Source organism: Seriola aureovittata, chromosome 22, assembly GCF_021018895.1.
Source record: "Seriola aureovittata isolate HTS-2021-v1 ecotype China chromosome 22, ASM2101889v1, whole genome shotgun sequence".
Lineage (NCBI taxonomy): Eukaryota > Metazoa > Chordata > Actinopteri > Carangiformes > Carangidae > Seriola > Seriola aureovittata.
The window spans coordinates 1,624,356-1,638,002 of record NC_079385.1 but is presented as its reverse complement, the minus strand read 5'-3'; the positions used below and the strand labels follow the sequence as shown (position 1 = coordinate 1,638,002).

Sequence of the window (13,647 nt, the reverse complement as noted above, 5' to 3'; positions counted from 1 at the left end):
GGGTTTACGTTAGTAGGCATTTTTCAGATCCAAATGGGGAAAGAATTTCATGTCAAGCCATTTTTGAGAAAATTACACTAACTATCCCTAACTATTGAAAAAATAAGTGTCATTTTTTGTGCCTGAGTAGTGGGTGGAATTTGTTTTTCTCTTGTAGTTTTTGCTGGGTTAACACTTTTAGCGGAGAAAACAACAACAGGTTTCCCTAATAAAGTCTGTTTTTAAGAGCTTATATGATACAGACAAAGGTTTGTAACTGAAATGACTCCAAATAATTTAGAAACTGTAAATCACACATCCTCCCAGACTTGCCGAGACAGCAGAGTTCAATCTCCCTCCAGCGTAGCTTGATGAGAACCTTTTCTTTCTTCTCCTGCTAGGTATCATGTGTGGACTAAAGGCCACGCACCAACTAACTTTGCCAAATGGCGGACTGCAACCACACCCTACAGGGTGCAGTGGGAGGCGGACTTTGAGCCCTACGTCATGGTGAGGAGGGACAGTCCTGAGTACGACCGCCGCTTTGTGGGCTTCGGCTGGAACAAGGTGGCTCACATCATGGAACTGGATGCACAGGTAACTGTCTCACCTCCACTTTATCTATCTCTTATTTAGGTACCAGTCTGAACTGATCCTTGTTTCAGAATAAAAGTCTTATTTGTCTATAAATAAAACTTTTAATTATCTAGAACATTTATTAAGCTCATTAAAATAAGATTAACCTGATTACTAAACAAGGTTATGTTTTTTTTTTTTTTATACATTTTTTTATTATTATTCATTAAAAAAGACAATAAATAAATAAATTAAAAAAAAAAAATGTTATGCCTCCACCTGGCCACAGTCAGAGCCGGAGGCTTGTCTGTCCGTCTGTCTCATTCTCGTGGACACAATATATCAGTAATGCATTGACAGAATTTCTTAAAATTCGGCACGAACATTCACTAGGACTCAAGGATAAACTGATTCGATTTTGGTGGTCAAAGGTCAAGGTCACGGTGAACTCACAAAAAGAGGTTTTTGGCCTTGTTAATGCAATATCTCCATAATGCCAACAGATATTACGAAGCCAAGCTAATGTTAGCTACCATATGAAACCAAGTGGGACAACAGCAACAAAACCCCTGAGTGTACTGAACCAACGGTGTCTTGCCATCTGCAATGCATGCCAAAAATGATCATATCGTATGGGCAGCAAACAGCGTGATCGCGGCATCCCTGGTTGTAATCAAGAGGCTGTATGGCAGCATTACTCAGCTGTGGAGACTGAAACTTCCTCTCACTCTTTTCTCTCTGCAGGAGTACGAGTTTGTGGTTCTGCCCAACGCCTACATGATCCACATGCCTCATGCGCCCAGCTTCGACATCACCAAGTTCCGCTCCAATAAGCAGTACCGGGTCTGTCTCAAGACCCTGAAGGAGGAGTTCCAACAGAACATGTCGCGGCGCTACGGCTTCGCCGCCCTCAAGTACATGACGGCCGAGAACAACAGCTAGCTACCACTGCACACTCTCTCACCCCCTGTGCTGAACTACTGACACACTCCACAGGCTGTGGAGGGGGGGGGGGGTGGAGGGCACATGAAACAGACGGCCCACATGAGGCCATCAGGATACTTTGAGACTCGAGTCTCTCTGACTTTGTTAGAACTTTTGACCCTCGATATGGGACTTCACTGCTGTGGATAGAAGAGATGATCCAGGATCTTAAAGCTGTGAAAGATGACATGAGTGACTGCCGGACATGGGCCCCAGCTGTGTGGCCCCTGACCTCCATCTGTGGAATCTGTCAGACAACAGGCAAAGGAAATGAAGACGTTCAATGCCTTGCCATATTTGTAAGACCAGTGACAAAGTTGTGGGCTACATGTAACATTATGTATGTATGCGTGTGTGTGTGTGTGTGTGTGTGTGTGTGTGTGTACATGCAGAAAGATGGAAAGTGCAACTGTGTGTGTGTTCCTTCAGGCCGGCGCTTAGCAAAAAGCTTAAGGAGAGCTGAAGATGTGAAGCGTCGTGGGCTTTACATTGTGTTTGCACGCTGCAGAGAGAGATGCCTTCCAAGTGCCACAACGTAACAAAAAGCAGCTGCAGTTTGACTGACAGCGCACCCCGACTCAAATGCAAATTGTCAGCAAGCAGCAAGATAAGACAAAGCGGTAAACATGTCCACACTGATTTTGAAAATCTCATTGTGACGAGTGACACACACTCAGATATGGAGGCGAGCAGCCAGTCAGCCAGCCGTCTGCTGCTGTCGAATTTGTCTCATAGCTGATGAAGATCAGAATAAATCCTCTTCCTAGAATGACAAGGGAAGTGAAGTGCAAGGAGAGCCGGAGGTCGTCCACACGGTTGATATTCAGGGTATCTCTATGTTAGCCTGAGCGTGCTACTAGCCAGTGTTTCCAGTGTTTTATTACGATTACAGAATCTGACAGAAGCTAGTGCAGTGGGCTTTTTTCTCTCTATTTTAAACGGACGCCTGACGCTCTGCACACACACCTGCTGGAAGTCCTGTCGGTTTGTTAAGCTACCAGCCCACCACACACGAGCAGCATGTGGCGAAGCACCAATCACTGTTTACTTTTCTGTCCAACAATCAGTGTTATCTATCAGTGTGTTTACAGTCCCAATGATGGAGCAGGGAGAGTCAGTCAGAGTGTCTCCTGGAGGAGAGCAGTGGACGACAGGTTTCAACTCTCAACATGAACCAACTTACTGGCCAGAGCCAGAGAGCCGCAGTCTCTCTCTCTCTCTCTCTCTCTTCCTCTCTCTCTCTCTCTCTCTCTCTGGTCTCTAGTTTTATGCAGGTGGTCAGTAAACAGTGTGTGTGAATGATGCTACAGCTCGTAGTCTGATATTGTGATAAAGTTGGATGCTGTACTCAGTATCAGACTAAAACTAACCGTATTAGTGAACAGTAATGAGCAACAACAGATTATGATTTGTTTTTTTTTTATTTCATCATTTATTTGGCTACGACAACACAAATAGTTCCACAACTGGACTTGTACTGGACTGTTGCTAAGCAACACACAAACATTTCCCTGACCTGCACAGTAGCTTGCTACTTTGTCTACAAATTGCCTCAGGTGTGCGCTGAAGTATCCAGGCTTCTTCCTTCATCCTCTCCTGACGACCACACATCATTTCATTCAAATGTAACTTCTGGAAATATTTTCATCTTTGCAAAGTTTGTTAGAGTCTAAGATAGATAACTACCGTTAATGTAACACTAATTAAAAGTTAATAGAACACCTGTACAGTGGAGTAATACATGTAGTTAAAAGTCCCAGTGCTGTTGTACTCTATATCAGCACTCATGCAATGACTCTTGTCCAATCAAATTACTTGGTCGGAACTAACTGTTTTGTAATAACTTCTCTATGTTCAAACCCAGTGTCAGTGTTTGTACCAGCCAACCAAACATCTGCTAAACATCTGCCAAACATCTGCCGGGTCATAGTCAGAACAGCTGGGAAATCTCTTTCCAGTTCTCTGGAGAGACTGTGACAGTTTGACTTTTTATGTTCTGATTTGCTGATGAAGTTTTGTTTTCATCAAGGTGTCAGCCAGGTCAAGTTTAGTTTTGTCCATAGTTTTTCTCCCTTTTTAAAATTATGTCAAACTACACAAAGAATGCACATACACATTGAACAATTGTTCAAGCCCCACAAAGAACACAAACACATTTTTTTTACCGCAAAAAAAATATTTTAAGATGTTCAACAAATCAGCCCAAATCCTAAAGTCACAAAACCAAAAAAAGAACAATCCAACTCAAAATTCCATTCCATTTTAGTTATTTTCAGTCCAGGTAAAAATACTGTTGACAAAAAAACTACTTAAATTCCGTTTGTTTTGAGAGTAAAATTAAGTTCAGTTCAGTTCGCAAACAAAAGAAACAGAAAAATAAAGTAGACTGTGACTATAATATTATACTGATAAAAATATAAAGCCACTGCTGTATCACTGAGTATCTACGTCGATGTGCACGATGTATGTTAATGACAATTAAATATAGAATGAAAACATTAAAACTAGTTACTGGGCAAAGTCATGATGTATGAATACAATACAGACAACAGAATTTACCCAGAGTACTTTCAAATATGAATATGAAGAATGTAAATTGTGTTCATCTCACTGTGAGTTCTGACAGGAATTTTATAGGAAAGTGAAAGATTAAACTAAAAATCCAGGTAAGACTACAGTCTGTCTGGGTTTTCCCTGTCCACATGCACTTTATTGGTTTTAATTATAGCACTTTAGCAATGATGAACTTCATGAACGGACGAGCAGAAGAAAAGCTGTATGGTCTTTACGGGGTCACACTCGTGCTGCTTCGCTCACACTGAGCGATGAACCGTGACACCGGAGCAGCTCAGTGTGTGTGATCGTATGTGTTGAAGTCACTGAAGCGTCTTTCTTCCGTTCACCGGGAGGACAAGTGGCTGATTGTATGTGTTTACAAAATATCAAGGTTAGAATGTGTCTCAAAAACCTCTTCCAGAAGTGATCCAGGTCAGTCTCTAATAACCTCCTCCCCAAGAAATAGAATTCACATAAATCCATGATCCAGTTGAAATATCTGAACAAAAAAAAAATCAAGCAAGTGGACCTTGACCTGGGATTGTTTTTTGTCATGCTAAATGACACAATTTTTAAGATGTGTTTCCCTCAGATTTCTTTCCAGAATCTCAGACACAGTAGATATAGTTTGAGTAGAAGCTGATCATCTCAATAAAGTTCTGTGAAACCAGCAGCTTGTGCAGGGACGAACCCCCACAGATTAGATTATTAATGAGCCCCAACCTCTCAGTCTGCTCTGTGGTTCTGCACATGGTGGCTCCCCAAGTACATACTGTAGAGAAACTAGAGGCCTCTATCTCTCTCTCTCTCTCTCTCTCTATCTCTCTCTCTCTCTCTCTCTGTGTACAGGAAAGCTGCAGAAGGGCTCGGTGCAGTCATGCAGGTGTGTGTGTAAGTGAATAGGCTGTTTCTGATTGTAGATGTCTGTTCGGTTTGCAGGTTTGTGTGTGTGTGTGTGTGTGTGTGTGTGTGTGTGTATTATGTGTGTGTGTTTGACTCTGAATGTGTGCGTGGCTTTGCAGGGCTGGGAGGAGCTGCAGTGTGTAAGTAGGACAGTGCTGACTGATGCTGCTACCTGAATAAAAGCAAAGAGTCAAACACTCTGCTGTTACTTTGTTTCTTCATTTCTTTCTTCATGAATATCAATTTAGCCTCGTGAACCCAGAGTAAACAGGAATTCATGGAGACACGCACTGCTACACCTCACACACACAGTAGAATAGTGCATCTGTGTGTAGTTATACCTGCACAAACTCCCAAGAGCTTTCAGAGTTAAGGGGCCTTTCTGCAGATTTTATCTGTCAAACTCAAACAAATGAAACACTCAAACAACAAACAGCTGTGTGTTGTGTTATTAAGAACTTTAAGCGGCGGTTGAAGGGATGGCTACAGCCTTATGTGATGATGTAGATTCTATGTCAGCACTTCCTACTGTTACAGCCCAACTGTCTACTACAGGAGAAAGACTTGCAAAGAGTTAGCAGATAATTATATGTTTTGTCATATTTGACACTGTCATTTCATTTATATTCAATTATACCATTAGTAGTTTTATGGAGTATGAGTATATTTGTTAAAGATACATGATAATTTGACAGATCTTTCCAGTTTATTCATAGACATGTCAGTTCAAACTGTTGTTAACCTCCATCCTCCCTCTGCAGCCCACAACCTCACTGTGCTGTGTGTTGATGAAACCATGACGCTGTCCGTGGTGCTGAAGTAACAGACGAAATTAAATTGTCTCTAAAGCAAATATCAAGCTCTCTCATTTTAAGAGACATATTGTAGCAACGTTCAGAGTGACCTCGGTTTCCTGAAGAAGTGAAGTAGCCGTTGTTAGAGTTGAATGTTGCTTAGTGATCTTTGATTTCCGCTGCTACGGCAACACGTTGGAATGTTTCACAGGTGCCACCACTTCAACCGTCGCTGCTTAAAGTCCCTACTATGTCTATGTGTCTATGACATCACTATGACATCATCAGGTTCATCAGTGTTTGGGCTTTAAGACTACGGCTGTGTTCTGAACCGCCTACTAACGTACTTCTTATTACAAACTTAGTGAGTATATACTGCATACTATTTACCTAATGAATAAATTAATTTGCAATTACCAAGTTGACTGTTCACAATGAAGTGTACTGTATAGCCAGTATCCCAGAATGCATTTCACACGAACCGGCAGTTACAGCGATGACTGGCGGGGATTTTAAAGAAGGCTGAAAGCTGTTATAAGATTCACTAATAACACTGTTAATAGGTCACTTTTGAAAGTATGAACATTTCTTCAGGTGAGAATGTAACAGTATAGACTCACAACTTTTGGTCCATTTATATGAGTATGTAAATCTGCTGCCATGATTTTGGAGATTTGGGGCGAGCAGCTGGCCAGTTTATTGTACCATAACGTCCTGGGTCTAGAGCAGCGCTTCACGGTCATGGCTCTTACATCGGGAACATACTGCATATGCGGTGGCTGAAGCCGCTGAGCTACTATGGAGAATCATGCCTGTGGGTTCACACAAGCTCCTTCTCCGCTGCATTGCTGCTGCTGCAGCTCTATCTCTCTACATAGAGTTTACAGTTCACTGTAATGTTGGATTTCTTTTCATTATGAATTGATTTCTGACTTATTTTTGAAAGAAAATGTCACTAAATGTCACTGTCTCCACATGCAGCTGCTGAAATGGTTTCATGTTTGTGTCAAATTCAGATTCAGTCTAGACATAGACTAGAGAAATCTCTAGATCACGCAAACCAAGAGACTTGTCTCACGTCTCACGCAGCCAGTGTTTCACTCTAACCTGTTAACATGTATTTTTTTACAAACAGTCAAACATTTCATCACTAATCTATGAGTGTTTCAGGTGGTTGCCGCAGTTTTTCTTCACAATGTGTGGTAGTGTGGTGCGCAGCTTGCGATTCGTGAGGAGCTCAGCTGGAGATGCTCCGCCTTCCAAAGGTGCAGCCCTGTAGCTCAACAAAGCCAGATAAGGGCGGTTTCACTGTCAGTTGTCTTTTTACAATTTGAACCCCTTTGTCTTCCTTTACATTAGCCTGTGGATGTAGAGGGCTGGAGGCAATGTGTTGAAATCCATACTGTTTGTCAAACTCCTTGAATTCTCCACAGCTGTACTGGGATGCCGTGCCATGACAGAACGTGCTGATGTGCTGGATAGCTGTGCTAAGTCAGGGATGTTTGATTAGTAATCTTTTACCATAAGATAGTCGTTGCCATTCAGATGAAATAGGTCAGTTCCCACCTTGGCTCAGTTGGCATGTCAGCAATCAAGTGTTGGCTCCTTTTGTTTGTTTGTAATGGTGTCTGAAGCATGTGTCACATTTCCCGATCATTTTCTCAATATCCATGTTAATACCTGGCCAATAGACAGCTTCTCTGGCTGTCCTTTTACATTCTATGCCATCTATGCCTTCATGGATCCTGTGAAGCATATCCTGACGCATAGTGGACTGATGATTCTGTTTTGTCTCAGCAGATGGCCATTAGCCACACTCAGGGTGTGGCTAATGGTGATTCAATGTCATCAACTGTGGAACTAACCAGTTTATCCAAAGAGGATACTGGTGCCGTTGACAATGTATCTGCGAGCACAATGTATTTTCCTGGGGTGTAGACCAACTCAATATCATATTGCTTCAGATTTATTATCATACACTGAAATCGGGGGTCATGACATTGAGGTTCTTTTTGATGATTGAAATCAGCAGTTAGTGGTCAGTCTCTGCCAGGAAGGTTGTCAAACCATAGACATATCTATGGAATTTCCCACACCCAAAAACTAAACCCAAAGTCAATTTGCGCATAGTGCTTTTCCGTCTGTCATGGTTCTCGAAGTGTATGCAACATGCTGCCATTTGTCTCCCTCAGCCTGGAGTAGTATAGCTCCCAAACCATCTTTTGAAGCATCTGTGGAGATTTTTATTCTCTTAGATGGATCAAAGAATGTGAGGACTGGCTCAGTGGTTAGAGTCTGTTTCAGTTTTTTCCATTCCTTCTCATGTCTTGCTGGTCATTCAAACACATTATTGTCGTGTAGCAGCTCTCTGAGGCAAGCAGTTTTGACGGAAAGATTAGGAATAAATTTACCCAGGAAATTGATCATCACCATGGCTCGCAGGACTCCTTTTTTTGTCTGTAGGGGCAGGCATGTCCGGTATGGCCTGGACTTTTGATTGATCTGGCTCAACCCCCTTCCTCTGTGAGCTTGTCGCCCAAGCAGATGATTTCAGTAACACCAAACTGGCATTTTCTTTCGGGTCAGTTTCAGCCCTTTCTCTTGGACTCTGCAGGAGCTTTTCTAGTCTTTCATCATGCTCTCTTCGTGTGGACCCCCAAACCACCAAGTCATCAATGTACACTCTTGTCCCTTCAAGCCCCTATATTATGGACTCCATTGCCTTGTGAAAGATCTCTGGTGCGGGGATGATGCCAAATGGAAGCCTGAGGAAACAATATCGCCCAAACAACATGTTTAAGGTGCAGCACCTACTGCTTTCTGGATCAAGTCTCAGCTGCCAGAATCCCTGAGAAGCATCCAGCTTACTGAAAAACTTTGCACCAACCATTTCACTGGTTAGTTCCTCTTTTTTTGGATCTGGTAGTGCTCTCTTTTTATGTTTTCATTAAGATCTTTGGGATCAAGGCAAACTCTTAAACCCCCATCAGTTTTCTTCACATGTTTGAATTTACCCAGTCTGTGGGTTCCTCCACTTGTTCAATGACACCCAGCCAAATGATCCTGTCTAGCTCCTGTTTTAGAGGTGCTGGTACTCTTCAAGGAGAATGCACAACAGGTATGCATCACTTTCAGCTGGATTTTATAGGTGTACGGTAAAGTCCCAAGTCCTTTGAAAACTGTATGACACTTAGCGGATACACATGATTTTTCTAGGCTTTTCTTGAAGTTCACCAGTGTCAATCTTAAATTGTATTACAGTCCCATTGACCAACAGTGGTGCAACCCATTTGTCTTTTTTAACTGCACTTACAGTTTGGCCAGTGTCTTCATTTTTGGAGACTGGGTGCAGTCAGCATTTTCAGGTGACACCATCTTGATGAAAAATGTTTCACTTAAATCATCACTGCCATCTGTTTCATCCGATTCCTTCACTGTGTGAACTTGACATCCTCTCTTTTTGTCTTTGGAGAAACACATTTTCACATAATGGTTCTGTCCATTGTATTTTGAATACTTTTTCCCATATGCAGGACATCTTTTTGGTTTGTGATTTTCCCCATATGTTTTGCAATGAAACACTTCATTTTCCTTGTTTTTAAATTTGCTCTGTCGTTTTGCATTTACTGTGGTAAATGCAAAACCGTGCATCTACCGCTTCACCACCTTGGTTCAAGGCTCCATGTGCCGACTCTTCAAAACTCTGTGCAGCTAGCTCACTGGCATGGTATATTTTTACTGCACTTTCCATGGAGAGCTCTGTTTCTCTCAGTAATTTCTCTCAAAGCTTTTTTGTCTTTTACTCCAAACACTATCTGATCTCGAATCACAGAGTCTCTAAGATCATTGAAATTACAGGGCTGTGCTTTTAGCTTTAAGTCCATGAGGAAGTTATGAAATGACTCCCCTTGTTGCTGCATTCATGTACGGAAGACCTACCTTTCATAAGTTTCAGTTTTCTTCAACAAACAGTGCTCATCAAATTCCTTTTAAACCTCTTCTAACTTATCTTTGTCCTCAGGGTTAGCGAACACAAATGTATTTAAGACTTCTATTGCTTCTGGGCTGACGACAGTTAGCAGAATGACTATTTTCCTCTCATCTCCCCGTTTATCCACTCAAAAGCAACATACAGCACGAATTGCTATTTGAATGTCTTCCAAATAGCATCCGCATTTCCAGTCAGTTTTAACGGACCTGGCAGTTTCAATGCATCCATCTTGCTTTGCTTCTCCTTTGATAAAGTTATCCCCGTCCTGGTACCATGTAATGTTCTTATTTATAAGAAAACAACATTTTTCATCATGTAACTCAGACGAGTTTTATATGTGCCATTTTGCTGTCTCCGTTTTCCTTCAAAAACTAGTCTCACAGGTCTCAAATGATATACTGCCACCTACTGGCAACACATAACAACACCACCTATCATTACAGACGCTACTAATCAGTCTGTGGATTTTAATGGATTTTCCTGTTCAGAATGAAGGTGTCATTTTAACACAGAATACAGACCTGAAATTAATATGTGGTTTAAACAATCTGCATGAGTCAAATCTTCCTTGCTGTGTCCTGGAAGTCACACACAGGGTCATCAAGAGACTCCAGGACTCAGCAGGTGCTTATAAACTCGAATGTTTCCCAACCTATGGGCCGGGGCCAACTGGTGGGCCGTGAAGGTATTGCAAGTGGGCCGACAAATCATTCTCAAAACAGTACCGTAGTAGTAATAGTAAAAAAGATGTAATTATAAAAAAAAAAAATTTTTTTAATTTAAATATAAATAATGTTTTTGAAACAAAATTATCTTTAAAAACATTTTTTTTAAAAAGCCAATAACAGGAACATTTATGTTACCCCCGCTGGACCACATCATATACTTGTTTGCTATCTCAGTCTGATTGTGCGCTATAAGATCACATCCATGGCCAACTGTAGCATCAACATGGATAGCTGGTTAGCAACAGGAAGAATTAAAAGGCAAGAGAGTCAAGAGACAGATGGTGAATCAATTGAAAAATGGAGCTTCCTATGTTTCCACTGCTTTCAAGTCAGTCCTAAATGTTTGATCATTATCATTAAAATAAAAAGTGCTCCGAGAATGTGTTAGCATTATTTGGCCTCCATATTGTTACAGGGTCGGATGTGGGCCACCATCATTTTTGAGATTTTCAAGTGGGCCATGAGTTGGAAAAGGTTGGTTTGAACCACTGATCTAATGAGCAGTGAGTCCAGGGTTACTTCAGGGTATTTCTGCAGTTGCCAGGGATACATGGAAAGCTAGAGATTATGATTGGGTAAAAAACATACATCAACATATTTGTGTTCAGGAGGAAAATAAACACAAACTATTATCACAGCACCCCTCCCACCAACCTGACTCCCCTGTAGCATCTGAACAACGCCTGCAATCAAGAGCAAGAACGTGTTAATAATCCAGCAGAGGAGTTCAAATAAAGCAGCCAGAAGTAGTGAAGAATTTGTTTGCCGCTGCTCCATGAAGAAGTTGTTCAAATGCAAACATAACGAGACCAGGCCTAAACTTTGTCTTGTATGAAAAAGTCTGGACTCTGTGTCATAACATCCAGTTTTAAATGGATTCAGATGAATACATTTTGTCACATGACAGCTGTTGTGAGTGAGAGAGTTTATGGTTCATGGAGGTTTATGAGATGAAATAAAAAAGGTCATCATCTTCTCATTTCCTCATTCATGCAAATAAATGAATGGGTACTAACTAAACACACTGTCTCAGAACATTAACTGTATTTTTCCTTCTAATTGGAACCAAATTACTTTTTAAGACACATTAGAGGAAATCATTAAAAGGGTATTTATTTATATTCTAAGGTTTTTTTATCCTCCAGGAGCTTGTGGGACCAATTTACATATATGATGATTTTGTTGTTTTTGCAGATAGCCATCACATATTACATCCCTAATTTGTAAGTCATATGAAGCTAGTATCAATTTGATGCTTCAGAGCCAGAGGCATATTGCTTTCAGGTTTTCAGGTTTCTTCAAATTGGTAAAAACATTCACCTGGAATCAAGGATGAACTGATTAGATTTTGGTGGTCAAAAATCAAGGTCACAGTGACCTCACAAAATATATTTTTTGCCATTACTCAGGACAGTAATAATGGTATATAGTCAGAGTGGCATACAACCACTAGGCGGTAATTCTATTTTATTTTAGTTGTTGTATCCAGTAGTCATTCACTAAGTGAATGGCTACTTTTTTATTAGTCTTATTTAGCTTTTTTATTTCCCCTCATGCCTGATGCCTGTGTGTAGTCCTGCTGGTGGGACGGTTGAGGCTGAAGGGACAGTGGGGTGACCCGAGTCTGAATGAAATGAGAGCAGGGAGAGCGGAGCACCCAGTTTATCAGCTCCCTGGAGTCTGCCTGTCCCTGGAAGAGAACTTCCCTTAACTTCTCATTAATGAAGGTCCCACGACACTATTTCTCTTATCGGATAGGCTATTAAAAGTTTTAGAGGAGCCGCTCATTAATTCAATTTAAAATTTAATGCATGAATTTCAGCTGACTTTCAGATAATACATTCAGAGGACTGGAGGAAGTTAGTCTCACACTGATGTGCCGTGGCTTCTGTTATTAAAAGATTTCCGAGGGTGTAGCTAAACCTACAGCTGTGTTTGTGGAGATTATACTGGAAGATTTAAACAAACAGAATTCTGTGTCCTGCATTACTTACCTTCTCAGCTGTTCATAAGTACAACTACAGCTCGTGACAACACTGGTTTTAGTTTCATATCTTCTGCCATTGATTCTAATAGTGTAATCACCAGAGTAATGGCTAAGATCAATGTAGCTAAAACTGGTTGAAGGAGTCAAAAACTCAAGCAGTCACATGATCAAACAGGTTGGAAACAAATGTCCATCTCAGACAAAAAAATGTCGAGCGTCAGTTTCAAACATCCAACACAGACTTCCTGCCTCACCTTTGACCAACTACTTACTGTAGATGTATGTTGCAGTTTCCCTGTGTGATGACAGATTTCAAATGTGGTTTCTTTCACTTTGACCCCAAAATAAATTGGTTTAGATAATCTGGATAAACTGTCCGATCATCTGATTCACTGAGGAGGAGTACAAATCAAATACTATTTACACACCAGGAAGAATCCCTGAGGGACATCACATGTTAGATATGGTTGTTGCACATGTCTCAGTCTTACAGACAACTCTGCAGGGAGGACACACACAGCCTGGGACAGCTGGGGACAGCTGTGGACAGCTGTGGCTTTAAGACACCAGCTGATCATCAGCAGGATGTTTCTCACCAAAACATTGTCAAGAGAGACTGAATCCTATCAGCATCTCAGTTACTCACAGAACTGAAGTTTAATTCAAAAAGCAATTCATTCAGGACCTTCACTGAACAACACTGAATTCTGATTTATTATTTCATCAACATGCATAAAGGAGGGAAGCACAGGGACTGGGAGTCTTTGCTTTCCTGCTTCCTTCAGCCACATTGTAACTACCTTTGTATGAATCCATTTACATATAACCATTCAGTAATTCTTTCTCATATATGCCAAACAGATTTATTGATATTAAGCTTTATGTTGCAATTAATGATGTTTCAGTCTTGGATGAGAAAATGGAGTCTGTATTTATGAGGTTGTATTATGGTTCCATACTGACACCTAGTGGCCATCTATTTTCATTCACCATATTTTTGATCAATTATGAATCATATCAAAATATATGCTCACACAAATGTTAAATGGCAGTTTATTTGTTATTCCATACACTTTGATATTGTATAAGACCATAGCTCTGCAATAAATCTGACATTTATGAGGCTTATGATCAGTTTATGTTGCAACT

General features: G+C 40.9%; 1 protein-coding gene across 1 annotated transcript in view; it reads left to right on the top strand.

The window, feature by feature from the left end:
* Window positions 1-5,198, top strand: part of large1 (LARGE xylosyl- and glucuronyltransferase 1) — a 115,891-nt gene extending 110,693 nt beyond the window's left edge. Inside the window, exons 14-15 of the mRNA XM_056367687.1 lie at window positions 381-576; window positions 1,300-5,198. Of these exons, the coding sequence (XP_056223662.1) occupies window positions 381-576; window positions 1,300-1,497 (394 nt within the window). The 3' untranslated portion in view covers window positions 1,498-5,198. The remainder of the gene's footprint in view (window positions 1-380; window positions 577-1,299) is intronic.
* The last annotated feature ends 8,449 nt before the right edge of the window (window positions 5,199-13,647 follow it).